We start from the raw sequence: 18,926 nt of genomic DNA, 5'->3' as shown, positions 1-18,926 counted from the left end.
ATTTTTTTTTAGCTTGAGAGTGGTGAATCTGTGAATTGCTCTGCCACAGACGGCAGTGGAAGTCAAGTCTGTGGGTATATTCCAGGAGGATATTAATAGTTTCCTGATCGGTCAGGACATCAAAGGACTTGGCAAGAAGGCAGGTGTATGGGGTTGAGTGGGATCCGGGATCAGCCATGATGGAATGGCAGAGCAGACTGAATGGGCTGAATGGCCTAATTCTGCTCCTATGTCTTATGGTCTTATGGTCTGAAGATTAATAAGAGAATACTCCAGCGAAGATCAAGATGCACAAATGAGAAGGAAAAGGAAGGAGGAGATGGAGAAAAAGAGTGTTAATGAGAAAGAGAATGGTGTGAAAGTGAAGGAATGTGAAAAAGAAAGGGAGGTAAGTAGATCCAGAGAGAGAAAACGAGAAGGTGTCCAGAGCTGTTAGAACCACTTCCTGCAGTCTCAGAATTAACTGCCACGGAGGAGTTCCCAGAACCGAAGAATTTTTCACATGCCAAGCGGAGTGATCCCCCATCTCCCATCAGGAAAGTCATTTTCCTAGAAGAATAAGAAATCCTCCACAGTGATTACATCTTTAGGCCTGAATGGGACAATTTAAGATCTACTCTGCTATGGAAGTCTGTATAAAGTAATTGTATTATTTAATAAAATGTGTATATAGTTGAGATGCATTCTCTGTTGAGTTGTTTACAGCTAAGCAGGGTATTTTACATTTCAGTAATATTTCAGCAATTTTGTATATGTATTGTTTGATTAAGCATCCTTGTTTTTTTAAATAATTAATTTGGGGTTATATATAATAACGTACACATTGCATATGTTACCACACTGCCATGTGATATGTGCACACCTCGCTTAAAGTAAACATGAAGTTAAAGTTAAAGTTTAAACTTGAAGTTAGACTCACATTTCAGACTCCTGTGTCTTCCTTTGAATTAGTCTAACATTTTACAGTTACTGAACCTGCAGTACCATGAACGACTTTATCTGGTGAATCATCTTTTGTTTAATATCATTTTGCAGCTGTCAGCTGAAGATCCATATCATTTCAGTACCGTTGAAGACGAGTGTTAGGAAATACCAAAACCAAAATAACTGAGTTTTAATCTACATATTGGATAGGAGAGTGGAGTACAGGACTAGTTTCAGCATGATTTTAATCAGTGGAGCAGCAGATTTGAAGTGCAAAGCCTCACTTGATTCTTGATCTCACATTCCTTGCTCTTACTTTAAAATTATACTTCATTCTGAATATATGCAGAGAATACTGTTGGGACATATTCTTCCTTACCATTGTTGTGCTTTCAACCTATATGGATGATATAGGTTGCCAATTACATCACGATCATTCCAGGCAGCAATAAAGGACCTCCATCTCCGTCCGTACCTACACACAAAGATTAAGGAGGATTCTTCATTGCTGTTTCTTTAACAAGTTGTTTTTTGACCCATCAGGGTTGTTAGTGCTGAGCTGAACCACTCTTCATTTGGCCCCTACCCTTTGACTTCTTTCATATGGGTGACCTGATCAAAGCCAAATCACAAAGCCCTGTATTCCTGGAGGATATGGATGTTTGAAAGGCATTTATTTGATAAAGTTCCCCATTGTAGGCTCATTCAGTGCTGCAGAATCAAGGGAATATTGGCTGTGTGGATTTAGAATAGGTTTGCCCATAGAGGGCAGAGCATGGTTGTAGATGGAGCATATTCTGCCTGCTGGTCTGTGATGTTCCACCAGGATCTATTCTGGGACCCCTCCTCTCTGTAGTTTTTATAAATGAAGGGTGGGTTAGTAAGTTTGCAGATGATAGAGAGGTCAGGTAGAAAGTTGTGGATCATATAGAAGGTTGCCATAGGTTACAACATGACACTAACAGGATGCAGAACTGGGCTGGAAAAGGGCAGATGGAGTTCACCCTAAAAAGTGTGAAGTGATTCACTTTGGAAGGTTGAATCTGAAGGCAGCACACTGGGCCAATGGTGGGAATCCCCAGTTCAGCAGGGATCACATTCATAGATCCCTCAAGGTTGCCAAGGCAGTTGATAAGGTTGTTAAGAAGATATATGGTGTGTGGCCTTCATTTGTCAGGGGAGTGAGTTCAAGAGCCTCAAGGTAATGTTGCAGCTTTATGAAAGGATAAAACACACTTGCAGTATTGTGTTCAGTTCTGGTCACCTCATTATAGGAAGGACCTGAAAGCTTTAGAAAGACTGCAGCGGACATTTGCCAGGATGCTGTCTGGATTAGAGAGCGTGCGTTATGAAGAAAGGCTGTGCGAATTAGGGCTTTTCTCTCTAGTGCAAAGGAAGATGGGAGGAGACTTGATAGAGTTGATGAAAAGCATAGATTGAGTGAACAGCCAGAGATTTGTTCCCAGAGCAGAAATAGCTTGTACAAGGGCATAACTTTAAGCCAATGTGAGGAAAGTTTGGGGGGGTGGGGTGGGGGTGTATGACAGGGCAAAGTTTTTTCTGCACAGAGAGTGGTGAGTGCATAGAACGCACTGCCGGGTCGGTACTCCAGACACATTTACACTAGGGACATTTAAACACAGGAGACTGTACAGATGCTGCAAGTCGACAGTAACACGCACAAAATGCTGGAGGAACTTAGGCGGGTCAGGAAGCATCTATGAAGAGGAATAAACAGAAAATGTTTCAGCCGAGATCTTCCTAATGCTGCCTGACCTGTTGAGTTCCTCCAGAGATATTGAATATAAGACAAATGGAAGGCATCATAATTGTGGCTGTTTTCACCATTTCCGCTGACAGCATGTTCCAGGTATCAGTTGATGTCCTTGTAAAAAATTTACCCCTCTGATCCCATTTAAAACTTCTTCCTCTCACTTTGAACCAGCACCCTCTTGTTTTTGATGCCCCTACCATGAAAAAATGTTATGACCACCAATGTTCTCTAATTTGTAATGACCAGTGTGCAATAAAATCTTGTGCTGTGCAATTTTTTTTGCCCAGTGACAACAACTTGTGTGCACGGAATAACTTCTTCAATAAAACAATATAAATCAGCCAGTTCTAAAATCCACAGACAAATCATCGCAAACTCCATGTTGTTAACACCGTCAGCCTCAGAAACCAGAAAAGGAAATGTGACTATGTACAATCGTGAAAATATACTGAATATGCCGATGAGGTAGAGGGTAACAACCATTTGAACGCAGTTTAAGTTCCTTTGTGCTCCAGCAGCAAAAGATGTGTACATGCGTACACCTCAGAGGGAACGTTGTCGACCAAGTACTTTAATCTTAAATTGTGTTAAGGATTCTCCTTTCAAGATTCAAGATTGTTTATTGTCATTCTTCAAGTGTAAAGGGGCATGAAATCTTTGTTACTTTGGATCGAGTACGGCATAAAAAACACAATAAGTAGAAAAATACAATAAATATAAAAGCAATCCTGTACAACCCAATGTACAAGTTTGAGTGTGACTGTGTGTTTAACTTATTTACATGGACTAATTGTATATGCATAAAGTGACTCTAGGTGTGGGAGTATCTGTACATAAGATGAATGACGAAAAATGATAGAGAGATTAAGTGACTCTTGGCAAAAGGAATTCTTCTGGATAACTGAAGGGCATATGGAAAACACATTAAGATAGTGACTGTGTTGGTGTAGGTATGAGGTGTGGAGTTTCTTAAAGTGACAGGGCATTGGAGGAGTGGTAATGAAGAGCCCTGAGGGAGATGTGCTTAGATGTGGGTGATGTGTATGTAGTGTTGTAGTGGAAATAGCGTGGGTTAATTGGTGGAGGTGTTGATGAGCCTGATGGCTTGAGGGAGGTGTTCATGCTGCGTAGCACCTTCCCTGATGGGAGTGGGACAAACAGACCATGAGCAGGGTGTGTGGGGTCTTTCATGGTATTGCTGGCCTTTTCCCAACACCTTTCTGTATTTTAGCACATAAAAGATAGCAGTAAAATACAATCACACAAAAAAATACAGCCCAAGACCCTGAGTCCATGAATTTTGCAGCAGTCTGCTGTGAAAGACAATACGGCTTGACTTCTGCCAAGCGAACACTAGGAGGCAGCACTGACTCCAGTTTGGACACCGCGCCACACTGCCTCCGGCGGAGATCTTCGACTCCAACGCCTCTATACCGGGCAGCTGTAAACAGGCAGCATCTCGGCTTGAGGGCTAGTCCTCACAATGATCAAGGCTACGCAGTTCGCCAATGAATGAGTAAACGTCCAATGGGGTCTTGCAATCACAAGAAAAGCAACCCACCATTAGACTGTCCACTGCTGTTGCCCATTGACTCCTCTGCGATGCAGTCAGTGGTATCATCCGCAACGTGCAACTCCTGCAGCTTCTTCACCAACAAGTAACTCGCTGATGGAATTGACCTGCAGTACTTTAACTCCTTAAGGTCCAGCAGGCTCTTGCGATCGTTAAAAAATTACATTTAAAAAGGATAACAACATCTTTGGTTGACCCCTTAGAAGCTGCTGCAATCAAACACACTGCCATCTTACCAGAAATATAAAGCTTCAGTCAAACCACACTTGGAGTATTGTGTGCAGTTCCAGTCCCCTCTTAACAGGAAGGATGTGGAGAGCGTGGAGAGGGGGCAGAACAGGTTCACTAGGTTACTGCCTGGAGTTCAGAGTTGGACGAACTTGTGTTGTTCTCCCGAGAGTGTTGGAGGCTGGGGGAAGGGAGCATGAAAGAAGTGTATCACAGAGAGGTAGACTCCCAGGATAGACATGTCAAGCACCAGAGCACGTGTTTTCAAGGTTAGAGGGAGGAAGTTTACAGGCAGAGAGTGTCAGGTGCCTGGAATGGTTTACCACAGGTATTAATGGAAGCAGGCAATTTGGTGGAGCTTGAATAAACACATGAATATGCAGAGAATGGAGGGATATGGATGATACAAACAAGAGAAAATCTGCAATGCTGGAGCTCTGAGCAACACACACAAAATGCTGGAGGAACTCAGCAGGCCAGGCAGCATCTATGGAAAAGTGTATAGCCGATGTTTCCAGCCAAGACCCATTATCAGGACGAGATAAAAAAAAGATGAGGAGTGGAGGGAAGGAAGGAAGAAACACAAGGTGATAAGTGAAACCGAGAAGGAGGGGGGTTGGAGAAAAGAGCTGGGAACTTGATTGGTGAAAGAGATAGAGAGCTGGTGAAGGGGAAATCTGATAGGAGTGGATAGAAGGCCATGGAAGAAAGAAAAGGGGGGAGGAGCACCAGAGGGAAGTGATAAGGTGAGAGTGGGAATGGGGAAAGGTGAGGTGGGGCATGACTGGAAGTTTGAGAAATTGATGTTCATGCCATCAGGTTGGAGACTACCCAGATGGAACATAAACTGTTACTCCTCCAACCTGAGTGAGGCTTCATCATGGCAGTTGAGGAGGCCATGTACCGAAATGTCGGAATGGGAATGGGAAGTGGAATTAAAATGGTGACCACTGAGAGATCCCGCTTTTTCTGGACGACGGAGCATAAGTACTCAGTGAAGTGGTATCTGAATCCAGTAGATAACCCTAACAGACTCATAGGGGAAGTGTCACCTCACCTGGAAGGACTGTTTAGGGCACTGTATGGTAGTGAGGGAGGAGATGTAGGGGCAGGAGTAGTGCTTGTTCCACTTGCAAGGCGAAGTGCCAGAAGGGAGATCTGCGAGGAGGGACGAATGGACAAGGGAGTCGTGTAGGGAGCAATCCCTGCGGAAATCAGGAAGTGGGGATACGGATGATACACAGGAGGATATGTTGGTGGCAGGGCATCAAGATCAGCATATAATCTTGAGGTGAATGGCCTGATCATTGCTGCTTTGTTCTATGTACTTCATTCAGATCCTCAGCTCCCCACCAAGGAACAACATTTCTCCAACATGGTTGTACAGAAGTTTAACCAGCAAAAAAGTTCAAGACAGAGCTGGTGATCGAAAGTGGGTGGTTGGGGACCCTTAGCGCAGGAACATTAGGTTACATAAGAGGAAGTTACTTTAGTTCATAAAAGGAACAAAAGGTTATTGTTAAACACTGGCAACATTTTGCTTCTAGAATGACCAGCAAAAGACTTTGTGTGAGCCAAGTGAGGACAACGCTCATTGTGGGAGAGGTAGGGTCTTCCAAGAGGTTCAGGAGTTAGTGCTGAGGTCCAGAGAGAAGTTTGATGCCACTGCCATTAGATTAAGGAAGAAGAGGGTTTGCAGTCACATTACCTAGTCTCCTTCTTGGAATATGTCCTACGGACAGATTTCCAGCTGGGATCGAAGCCCCTTTGGAGAAGGACAGAGGCTGGAATCCAGAAGATCCTTGAGCAAAAGGAACATTTTCTTGCAGGGCCACCTGCAGGTGAAGGCTGCCAGACATTTGTCTAGATACAGGTGAGCACCTCGGTCACCCAGCATATCCTGGAATTACAGTGGGAGGCCCTTTGGCCCTTCGTGTCTGTGCTAGCTCTTGGTAGACCAGGCTTGACAATCGCACCAAATTCTCCTCATTGCAGTCCTTTCCCCACTAGCTGTGCAGCCTGTTGTTCCCCAGTTGCCTCTATAACTACCCCTCTGATTGAGTCTGTTTCCAAAACATGCAGCAGAGTCCCTGATCAAATGGACATGTATCAGGAGCAGGAAGAGGTCCTCCTCTCCCTCAAGCTGTCTCTGCCATTTGGTATGACCATTGCTGTCTTAGAGGATCATACAGCAGGGAAGCAGACCCTCAGCCAAACTGGCCCATGCCAGCTTAGATTCCCATCTAACCTAGTCCCATTTCCTGTATTTAAACCTCTAAACCTTTCCTATCCATGTACCAGACCAAGTGCCTTTAAATACCATTATTGTTTTTAATTCTATTCCCCATTCTGGCCACTTACCTCTTCTCTCCTGCTTATCACCTCCTCCTTCCTTTTCTTCAATGGTCCACTCTCCTCTCCTATCAAATTCCTTCCTCTCTAGCCCTTTTCCTACCCACCTGGCTTTACTGTCACTTTTTAAGTATCCTATGTCCCTTCCCCTCACCTTTTTATTTTAGTGACTTTCCCCTTGCCATCCAGTCCTGAGTAAGGCTCTCGGCCCGAAACAGAGACTATTTATTCATTTCCATAGATGCTGCCTGATTTGCTGAGTTCCTCCTGCACTCAGTTGCTCAGGATAAAAAAAAAGTTGTCCCTCAGTTTTGTCAAACCAAATCAGCAAAGATCGTGCTGGACTCAACTGGCACAACTTACTAACCCTAACCGTACACCTTTCTAACCAAACTCCCTACAGACAATGGCAGGAATCGAATCCTGATTGGTGAAACTGGCACTGCAAAGCATTACGCTAACAGCTACACTACTTGCTTGTGCAATTCCAAAAGAGCATAAGATATTGGAACAGAAGTAGGCCATTTGGCCCATCAAGTCTGCTCTGCCATTTCATCACGGCTGATCCAGTTTCCCTCTCAGCCCCAGTCTCCTCGCTTCTCTCTGTATCCCTTCATGCCCTGACCGATCAAAACTCTATCAACCTTTGTCTTTAACTTGCAGGTTGAGTCAGTGGTGAGGAAGGCAAATGCCATGTTAGCATTCATTCAGAATACAAGAGCAAGGATGTGATGCTGAGGCTTTATAAGGCACTGATGAGGCCTCACCTTGAGTATTGTGAACAGTTTTGGGCCCCACATCTGAGAAAAGCTGTGCTGGCATTGGAGAGGGTTCAGAGGAGGTTCACAAGGATGATTCCAGGAATGAAAGGGTTATCATACAAGGAACTTTTGATGGCTCTGAGTCTGCACTCACTGGAATTCAGAAGGATGAGGGGAGATCTCATTGAAACCTTTTGAATGTTGAAAGGCCGAGACAGAGTTGTGGAGAAATTTCTTTAGCCAAAGGGTGGTGAATTTCTGGAATTTGTTGCCACATGCAACTGTGGAGGCCAGGTCGTTGGGGGTATTTAAGGCAGAGATTGATAGGTTCTTGATTGGACATGGCATCAGAGGTTACAGGGAGAAGGCCAGCAACTGGGGTAGAGGAGGAGATTTTAAAAAAAGGATCAGCCATTTTTGAATGGCGGAGTTGATTCAATGGGCCAGATGGCCTAATTCTGCTCCCATGTCTTATGGTCTTAAATATACATAAAGACAGCCTCCACAGCTTAACCATATAACAATCACAGCATGGAAACAGGCCATCTCGGCCCTCCTAGTCAGTGCCGAACTCTTAATCTCACCTAGTCCCACCTACCCGCACTCAGCCCATAACCCTCCACTCCTTTCCTGTCCATATACCTATCCAATTTTACCTTAAATGACACAACTGAACTGGCCTCTACTACTTCTACAGGAAACTCATTCCACACATCTATCACTCTCTGAGTAAAGAAATACCCCCTCATGTTTCCCTTAAACTTCTGCCCCCAACTCTCATGTCCTCTCGTTTGAATCTCCCCTACTCTCAATGGAAACAGCCTATTCACGTCAACTCTATCTACCCCTCTCAAAATTTTAAATACCTCGATCAAATCCCCCCTCAACCTTCTACGCTCCAATGAATAGAGACCGAACTTGTTCAACCTTTCTCTGTTACTTAAGTGCTGAAACCCAGGTAACATCCTAGTAAATCGTCTCTGCACTCTCTCTAATTTATTGATATCTTTCTAATTTATTGATATCTTTCCTATAATTCGGTGACCAGAACTGCACACAATATTCTAAATTTGGCCTTACCAATGCCTTGTACAATTTTAACATTACATTCCAACTTCTGTACTCAATGCTTTGATTTATAAAGGCCAGCGTTCCAAAAGCCTTCTTCACCACCCTATCTACATGAGACTCCACCTTCAGGGAACTATGCACTGTTATTCCTAGATCTCTCTGTTCCTCTGCATTCCTCAATGCCCTATCATTTACCCTGTATGTTCTATTTGGATTATTCCTGCCAAAATGTAGAATCTCACACTTCTCAGCATTAAACTCCATCTGCCAACGTTCAGCCCATTCTTCTAACCGGCATAAATCTCCCTGCAAGCTTTGAAAACCCACCTCATTATCCACAACACCTCCTACCTTAGTATCATCGGCATACTTACTAATCCAATTTACCACCCCATCATCGAGATCATTTATGTATATTACAAACAACATTGGGCCCAAAACAGATCCCTGAGGCACCCCGCTAGTCACCGGCCTCCATCCCGATAAACAATTATCCACCACTACTCTCTGGCATCTCCCATCTAGCCACTGTTGAATCCATTTTATTACTCCAGCATTAATACCTAACGACTGAACCTTCTTAACTAACCTTCTTAACCTTCTTAATGACTGAACCTTCTTAACTAACCTTCCATGTCCATATAGACTACATCCACTGCCTTACCCTCGTCAACATTCCTCGTAACTTCTTCAAAAAATTCAAAAAGGTTTGTCAAACAAAGCTTCCTGTAGCAAAGATTTCCACAGATTTACCACTCTCTAGTTAAAGAAGTTCCTCCTCATTTCCCTTCTAAAAGGACTCTCCTCTTTTCTGAGGCAGTGCCCTCTGGTCTCAGATTCTCTCACCATAGGAAGCATCCTCTCCACATCCACTCTATCAAGGGCTTTCACTATTTGATAGGCTTTAAAGGGGTCTCTCCTCATTCTTCTGAATTCTAGTGAATACAGACCCAGAGCCGTCAAATGCTCTTCCTATGACAATCCTGGAATCATTTTTGTGAACCTCTTTTGAACCCTCTCCAGGTTCAGCATATCCCTTCTAAGAAAAATGGCCCAAACCTGATCACATTGGTGGCAGAATGTAGCATTAATGGAAAGACTCCTGGCAGTGTGGACCAACAGGATCTTGGGGTCCGAGTCCATAGTACATTGAAAGCTGCTGTGCAGGTTCACTCTGTGGTTAAGAAGGAATACGGTGCATTAACGTTCATCAACCGTGGGATTGAGTTTAAGAGCCAAGAGGTAATGTTGCAGCTATATAGGACCCTGGTCAGACCCCACTTGGAGTACTGTGCTCAGTTCTTGTCACCTCACTATGGGAAGGATGTGGAAACATAGAAAGTGCGCAGAGGAGATTTACAAGGATGTTGCCTGATTGGGCAGCATGCCTTATGGGAATAGGTTGTGTGAACTCGGCCCTTTCTCCTTGGAGCATCAGAGGATGTGAGTTGACCTGATATAGGTGTATAAGATAATGAGAGGCAATGAGGCATTGATTATGTGGATAGTCAGAGGCTTTTCCCCAGGGCTGAAATGGCTAGCATGAGAGGGTATAGTTTTAAGGTGCTTGGAAGTAGGTACAGAGGAGATGTCAGTGGTAAGTTTTTTACGTAGACAGTGGTGAGTGTGTGGAATGGGTTGCTGGCGACGGTGGTGGAGGCGGAAACGATAGGGTCCTTTAAGAGACTCCTGGATGGATACATGGAGCTTAGAAAAATAGAGGGCTGTGGGCAAGCCTAGGTGGTTCTAAGGTAAGGACATGTTTGGCACAGCTTTGTGGGCCAAATGACCTGTATTGTGCCGCAGGTTTTCTACGTTTTCTATTTCCCTGTTCCAAGAATCAATTCAATACAGTATATAACTCGAAGGAGAATAATACTGAACACAGTACCTCGTGTGATCTTTTCAGTGCCCCAGATGCTATGATCTCACTCAATCTGTAAAAATGCCCAGGAAATATTCCATTAGCTTCCCTTGGGGGCCGAATGATTAATTATGATGTTACCACATACTGTATATCAAATTTCAGAGAAAAGCTGTTTTCCATGCCTTCCAGAAAGATTACAACATCTGTAATTGTATTGAGCAATAAAAAGTAAACAGATTGCAGAATATCATGTTACAGTTACTTTGGAAGTGCTGTTGCAGGTAGGCACAGGTAGAGTTGTAACAAGAAATCACCATGACAAGCTTAAGTGGGAGGTCAAGAGTAAGGATTCCTCTTTTTGCTCAAGAAGTCTGTTCAAGAGTCTGGAAAGAGTCTTGACCTCTTGTCCTGATCTCTTGTCCTATGTTGTCCTGAGACTTATAATATGTTCTTGGATTTTTCAGACTTTTGTATCTTTTGCCTGATGGGAGAAGGACGAGAGAGAATGACTGGGGTGGAAGGGGTCCCTGATTATATTTACTGCTTCTCCTAGGCAGTGGGAAGTGTAGTCAGAGCCAATGGAGGGAAGACCAGCTCTGCCCAGTGGAATGGCTGTGTTCACAGTTCTCTCCAATTTCTTCAGGCTTTGGAGAGAGCAGGTGCCATTGCCAATCAAGACACAAGAGACCGCAGACACTGGAGTAACAAGCAATCTGCTGGAGGAATTCAGTGGGTCAAACTGCATCTATGCGGAGACAGGAATTGAAACATTGTCGGTTACTTTTCCCCATAGATGCTCCTCACTGTGCTGTTCCTCCAGCAGATCATTAGTTGTCATAGCAAGCCGAGGTGCATCTGGATAGGATGAACCACAAGCCATTAGATATCGGAGCAGAATTGAACCATTGAGACTCTCCATCATTTCATCTTGGCTGATCAATTTCCTTCTCAGCCTTAATCTCCTGCCCTCTCCCTGTATCCCTTCATGCCCTGACGAATCAAGAATATATCAACCTCTCCATTAAGTATATCCATAACCTGGCCTCCAAAGCTGTGGAAACAAATTCCACAGATTCACCATTCTCTGACAAACAAATCTTCCTTATCTCTTGTTCTAAATGGACCTTCTGCTATTCTGAGGCTGTCTCCTCTGGTCTTAGACTCCCCCACCATAGGAAATATCCTCTCCACATCTACTCTATAGAGGGTTATTAACATTCAATAGGTTTCAATAAGATCGCCTCTCATTCTTCTGAATTCCACTGCCTGCAGGCCCAGAGCCATCAAACACTCCTCATATGATAAGCCTTTCAATCCCAGAATAGTTTATGTGAAACTCCTTTGAACCGTCTCCAATGTCAGCACATCTGTTCTTAGATAAGGTGCTGAAAACTGCTCTCAGTACTCCAAATAAGGTTTCACGAGTGCCTTATTAAGCCTTAACATTACATCCTTGCTTTTATATTCTAATCCTCTTGATATGAATGCTAACATTGCATTTGTCATCCTCACCAATGATTCAGCCTAATTCAATGATTTAACCTTTAGGGAATCCTGCATGAGGACTACCAGTCCCTTCGCAACTCAGGTTTTTGAATCTTCTCTTCATTTAGAAAGTAGTTAACCCTTTCATTTCTTCTACCAAAGTGCATGATCATACACTCCCCAACACTGCATTCCATCTGCCGCCTTCTTGCCCATTCTCCTATTCTGTCAAAGTTCTGTAGCCTTTGCTTCCTCAACACTACCTGCCCTCCACTATATTCATATCATCTACAAACGTGGCCACAAACACATCAATTTCATCATCCAAATCATTGATATATAACATAAAAAGAATCAGTCCCAACACAGATCCCTGTAGAACACCACTAGTCACTGCGAGTCAACCAGAAAAGGCTCCCTTTATTCTCACTATTTGCCTCCTGCCAATCACCAATGCACTATCCATGCTAGTATCTTTCCTGCAATATCATTTTCTCTTATCTTGTTTAGCAGACACATCTGTGTCACCTTGTCAAAGTCCTTCTGAAGATCCAAGTACACAATACCTATCAATTCTCCATTAGTCTATCCTGCTTCCTATTTCTTCAAAGAACTCCAACAGATTTGTCAGGCAAGATTTCCCCTTGAGGAAACCATGCTGACTATGGCCTGTTCTGTCATGTGCCTTGAAGTGCCCTGAAACCACATCCTTAACAGTCAACTCCAGCATCTTCCCAGCCAACTAAATATTATGCCAGACGTTACATATCATGTACTAGGTACTAGAAATATGAATATAGATTCTAGATACATAATTAGTCAGTGTGTCATGGGAAGAAAACTGGAGAGGAAAAAATAAATCAGCCTTGATCAAATGGCAGAGCTGACGCAATGGACATTAAAGATTAGCTTCATTTGTCACATTTACTATACATTGAAACATACCGTGAAATCCATCATTTGGGTTAACAATCAGCACTGAGGGCAGCCCACAAGTGTTACCACACTTCCGGCGCCAGCATGTCATTCCCTCAACTCACTAACGCCGTCGGAATTTGAGCAGAAACCAGAGCACCCGGAGGAAACCCATGCGGTCACTGGGAGAATGTGTAAATGCCTTACAGACGCTTATGGGTATCGAGCATCAAACTCTGTGTTACATTTTGTAACTTCAAAACATTAAACTAATTCAAAGGAATACACAAGAGCCCAAAAGTACAGGTCTAACTTCGTGTTTACTTTAAGCGAGTAGCTCATGTAACACATGGTAGCACGATGACAGATGCAATAGATTTAATCTGTGTATATGTGTATATATATTTCTCTCTGCACCTCAGAGCAATTGACCTCAACCATTTCACATAACATGCTTGCCTGTTTGATATTTTAACGAAGGCCATCTCTTTCCTTTCAGCAAAAGGAGACAATCGAAGATAGAGGCAGAGAGAAGGCACCGCCTGCGGCGCACCTTGGTGAAACTACGGCTAACCAGCCACAGGCGCCTCTTGAGAACGAAGGTTGGTGGTGATCCGCACCCTCCGCGGCACCCGAGCAAGGTGAAGACTGTTGCCGTCAAGGAGCAGGCCCAGAGGCAGGGTGGTGAGGGGTGGCTGGCCCCGGATACGGTGGTGATGGGCCTGCTGTATCTGCTGTGCATAATTGTGGCCGTGCAGATGTACCACGGCGAGGACATGGAGAAGAATATCCAGGCCCACGATATTGACCACCTCGAGAAGACACTACACAGGGAGCTCGTGGGACAGACGCTGGCCATAAACAAGCTGACCAAGCTGCTGAGGGGTTACCTGGCCACGAACTTCCATTCCAAGCCGTTGGTCCTCTCTGTCAATGGCCCCACTGGCGTTGGAAAGAGCTACCTGGGGAGGCTCATCACCAAACACTTCAGGTCCACCCTCGGGACCTGCGTGGTCATTCAGCACTCAGCCAAGCACCACTCCCCGCTGGACCTGATCTCCCGGGTCGTGGACACCTTCTCCCGAGCTCGGCAGGCCGACCAGGTCCCGGTGCTCCTGCTCGACCAGCTGGAGTATGCCGGCCCACAGCTCCTGGACTTTGTTGGGCAGCTGGTAGCCTCCCCCAACCACACCACAGCCGTCTACATCCTCCTAACCAACATCGGGAGCGAGCTGATCATCCAGTCTACCCACCGTGGCTTTGGCCATGGGGTGACTGGCCAGGTGCAGAGGCTCAGTGCAGAGCTGGCCAGGCTGACGGCTGGGATGCACCCAATCTGGAGGGAGGCGAAATTCATCCCCCTCTTCCCGCTGCACCAGCTGCACGTGGTACAGTGCGCCCGGCAGGTGATGGAGCGGGAGGGTTTCTACCCTCAGGACCCCCGGGCGGAGGCCATGGCCAATGGTCTGAGCTACTACAAAGCCAGGCAGCACCTCTATTCCAAGCACGGCTGCAAGCCCGTGCTGTTGAGGGTCAGGCAAATCAAGAGAGGTCAATGGGAAAGGGGCTGGATGTGAGGCAGCATATAGCTCACTCGGGGTGGGGGTGATGCAGTTCCAAAAATACACTTGATGGAATTTCCCAGCAGGTCCTGGGGGGGTGGGGGGAGGGGGAGAAGATGGCAATCTGTGACCCACTGCCCCATCCAGTCCCAGAGGGGGAGCAGTCAGTGTGTGACCCACCACCCCACCAGTCGTAGAGGAAGAACACAGAGTTTGTGACCCACTGTCCCACCTCATCCCAGAAGGGGAGAGGGCAGTGTGAGACCCACTGCCCCAACCAGCCCTAGAGGGAGAGAGGACAATGTATAACTTGCAGTCCCACCCAAAGGAACATATGCAAACCGCTGTCCCACCCAAACCCAGAGGGGGGGAGAGGGCAATATGTGACCCATTTCCCCACCCAGAGGAAAGCATATCAACCACTGACCCACCCAGAGCTGGGGAGCATGTGTAGATTCAAGGAGAATCATCCACGGAATGGAATGGTGAGGATTTATATTAATGGCAATGAGAGACAGGCGAGGTTTCAGGAACGTAGCCTACAAGCCCAGGAAGTTGAAGGCTCAACAGAGGGGCAAAACTCAAGGATATGGAAGGGGTTTGTTCATGGTCTTTGTGAGTTGTGAGGCTGGGAAGAGAATCAGGCACCAAAATCTCTCTGGGGTTTTGAAGAATAGTGGTTGCCTTCAGGTGATCAACTGACAGGATAAAAGCTGAGATGTTTTCACTGGATGGGGAGTCCAGTGTAAAAGGACATAACTATAGACAGATCATTTAAAAATAAGGTACATAGAAAATTCTTATCCTAGAGGGTGCAGAGGGTGGTGGATGGTGAGTCTCTGGAATTCTCTGTCCCTGTAGATGGAAGAAGCTGGATTATTTGATGGAGTAGTGGGATATGGAAGAAGGGAACAGAGGAGGTGTTGAAACCAGCATGGATAAGCCACGATGGTATCGAATGTCAGGTCAGGCTGGAAGGGCCAAGTGGCCTGTGTCTGCTCCTTTTCCTTGTGGAGTGGGTGCCAAATAGTAGTAGTGAGTCTGCCAGTGGCCAGATGAAGCCGTAGGGTCCTGGGTGTGCTTATGTTCGTTGGGGTGGGCAGATGAGGACTGGAGGACCACAGGAAACGTCAGGACTAAGGCTAAATGCAAGGAGAGGAATATGCTTAAGCAATGAGATAAGGAAAGTGAAGAGTGGTCTTGTGATGCAGGACCATTTCTGATCCAAACTCAAGGCAAAGGGATTCCAAGGATCTGGTTTCAGGCCATTGTCCTAATGAGCAAGGTGAGAGATGTGGTAGTGAAGGAGGGTGCTGGGAAGACAAGCACTCTGTATTACTTTCCCTGGCATCTCTGCCCTGTAGCAAGTATTTTTGTGAGACTGTTGGAACCTAGGCAGTTATTTGCCTCTTGATAGACCCAGTTAGCATGGAAATAGGTCCTTGTTGTGCCCATGCTAACCCATGTGTACCAACCTTATTTTCCACTTCTCGACCCTTAGTCTTCTGTTCCTTGTCCATTCTAAAGGCTTGTTCAGATCTTTCTTAAATATGCGTGAGACTCTCTGTCTCCATCAACCCCTCAGGGAGTGCATTCTAGATTCCAATCGCTGTCTAGATGGGAAAGATTCCTCCTCAGATTGCTTTCGCTTTTGTACCAGCTGGATGTACTGATGCTTTGAAATGATCTGACACGCAAAACAAAGTTTTCTCCATCCCTCGGTACCTGTGACAATAATAAAACAATTACCTATTTGCAAAAACGCGAACAAAATTGACGGATTAGACAAAAGTACACTGGGGAATTGAATGTCCAAAGATATATGGTGCATCGGAAAGATAGGTTAGTAGGCAGAGGGGGTGGTATGCCTCTGTGTATAAGAAATAATATTAAGTCATTAGAAAGGGATGACATACGATTGCAAGGTGTAGAGTCTCTATGGGTTGAGTTGAGAAATGACAAGGGTAAAAGGACCCTAATGGCAGTTGTATGCAGGCCTCCAAACAGCAATCAGGATGTGGATTACAAATTACAGCAGGAGATAGAAAAGGCTTGTCAGAAGGGCAATGCTATGATAATTGTTGGGGATTTTAATATGAAGGTGGATTGGGAAAACCAGGCCAGTACTGGACCTCAAGAGAGTGAATTTGTAGTATCTAAGGGATGGCTTTTTAGAACAGCTTGTTGTTGAGCCCACTAGGGGATCAGCTGTGCTGGATTGGGTGTTGTGCAATGATCCAGAGGTGAAACAAGAGCTTAAGGTCAAGGAACCCCTAGGGAACAGTGATCACTATATGATCAAGTCCACTTTGAAATTTGAGAATGAGAAACTACAAAATTCCAGTGTGCCAGTATTTCAGTGAAATAAAGGAAATTACAATGGCATGAGAGGGGAACTCGCCAAAGTTGACTGGAAAGGGACACTAGCACGAAGGACAGCAGAGCAGCAGTGGCTGGAGTTTCTGTGAAAAATGAGGGAAGTGCAAGGCAGAGACATTCCAAATAAGAAGAAATTTTTGAATGGAAGAAGGACATTTCCGTGGCTGACAAGTGAAGTTGGAGTCAAAGTAAAAGCAAAAGAAAGGGCATACAAGGAAGCCAGAGCTAGTGGGAAGATGCAGCATTGGGAAATTTTTAAAAACTTGCAGGAGGAAACTAAGGAAGCTGGTGACTAATATCAAAGAGGATACTAAAAGCTTTTTTAAGTATATAAAGGGTAAAAGAGAGTTGAGAATAGATACGGGACCAATAGAAAATGATACTGGAGATATTCTAATGAGAAAAGCAGAGATGGCAGAGGAACTGAATGCGCATTTTGCATCAGTCTTCACAGTGGAAGACATCTGCGGTATACTGGACATTCAAGAGCATCAGTGAATTGAAGTACGTGCACTGAAAATTACGACTGAGAAGATGCCCAGGAAGTTTAATGGTCTGAGGGTGGATAAATCTCCTAGACGTGATAGAATGCACACTTGGGTTCTGAAAGAAGTGCCTGGAGAAATTGCAGAAGCATTAACAATGATCTTTCAAGAATCAATAGATTCTGACATTGTAGCAGATAACTGGAAAATTGCAACTGTTGCTCCACTATTTAAGAAGGGTGGGAGGCAGCAGAAAGGAAACTATAGACCTGTTAGCTTGACATTAATGGTTGCGAAGTTGTTGGAATCGATTGCTAGGGATGAGATTACAGAATACCTGGAGGCACATGACAAGATAGGCCAAAGCCAGCATGGTTTCCTGAAAGGAAAATCCTGCCCGACTAATCTACTGCAATTCTGTGAGGAAATTACAAGCAGGGTAGACAAAGGAGATGCAGTAGATGTGGTGTATTGGCTTTTCAGAAGGCCTTTGACAAGGTGCCGCACATGAGGCTGCTTAGCAAAGTAAGAGCCCATGGAATTACAGAGGAGTTGCTAGCAGTGATGGAGCATTGGCTGTGAGTGTCACTAGCAGAGAGTGGGAATTAAGGGATCCTATTCTGGCTGGCTGCTGGTTACCAGTGGAGTTCCACAGGGGTTGGTGTTGGGAATGCTGCTTTTTACGATGTACGTCAATAATTTGGGGACTATGGTATCAATGGATTTGTGGCTAAATTTGCCGATGATACAAAGATAGGTGGAGGAGTGAATGGTGTTGAGGAAACAGGGAGCCTGCTGAGAGACTTAGATAGTTCAGGGGAATGGGCAAAGAAGTGGCAAATGAAATACAATGTTGGGAAGTGTATGGTCATGTACTTTAGTGGAAGAGATAAGTGAGCAGACTATTATTTAGATGGGGAGAGAATTCAAATTGCAGAGATGCAAAGGGACTTGGGAGTCCTTGTGCAGGATACCCTAAAGTTTAACCTCCAGGTTGAATCAGTGGTGAAGAAGGCAAATGAAATGTTGGCATTCATTTCTAGAGGTATAGAATATAAGAGCAAGGATGTGATGTTGAGGCTCTATAAGACACGTGTGAGACCACACTTGGAGTATTGTGTGCAGTTTTGGGCTCCTTATTTCAGACAGGATATACTGACGTTGGAGAGGGTTCAGAGAAGATTCACGAGAATGATTCCCTAAAATGGTCTGACCATCCAAGGAGACGGACCAATTAGTCAACCCATTTCAAATATACCTTATGCTCCTTTCCTTAAGCTGATTTCTTTCCTTAAGCTGCATCTTTCTATACCAATGGTTCCCAACCTTTTCTATGCCCCACACCCCAGGAAATGTTTGATTAATGTTCACACCCCCTACAAAAGTGATATCACATTTGAAGATGAAGAAGTCTAATTTCTAATTTTTGAACCACAAATTGAACCACATACAATACTGCGGTTGAACAAATTGAACCTAAAAAAATAAGCTTTTAACTCAGTGCATAAAATGCAAATATAACTTGAGCAATTAGATTCTAATTTATTCAG

At 44.7% G+C, this 18,926-nt stretch overlaps 1 protein-coding gene across 1 annotated transcript in view; it reads left to right on the top strand.

Annotated features, from left to right (window-relative positions):
• The window catches only part of LOC132393821 (torsin-4A-like), a 45,602-nt gene extending 30,971 nt beyond the window's left edge, over nucleotides 1-14,631 (top strand). The window contains exon 3 of the mRNA XM_059969211.1: nucleotides 13,450-14,631. Within this exon, the coding sequence (XP_059825194.1) occupies nucleotides 13,450-14,527 (1,078 nt within the window). The 3' untranslated portion in view covers nucleotides 14,528-14,631. The remainder of the gene's footprint in view (nucleotides 1-13,449) is intronic.
• Nucleotides 14,632-18,926: the final 4,295 nt, after the last annotated feature.

This window comes from Hypanus sabinus, chromosome 5, assembly GCF_030144855.1.
Source record: "Hypanus sabinus isolate sHypSab1 chromosome 5, sHypSab1.hap1, whole genome shotgun sequence".
Classification (NCBI taxonomy): Eukaryota; Metazoa; Chordata; class Chondrichthyes; order Myliobatiformes; family Dasyatidae; genus Hypanus; species Hypanus sabinus.
This window is presented reverse-complemented; position numbering and strand designations above follow the sequence as displayed.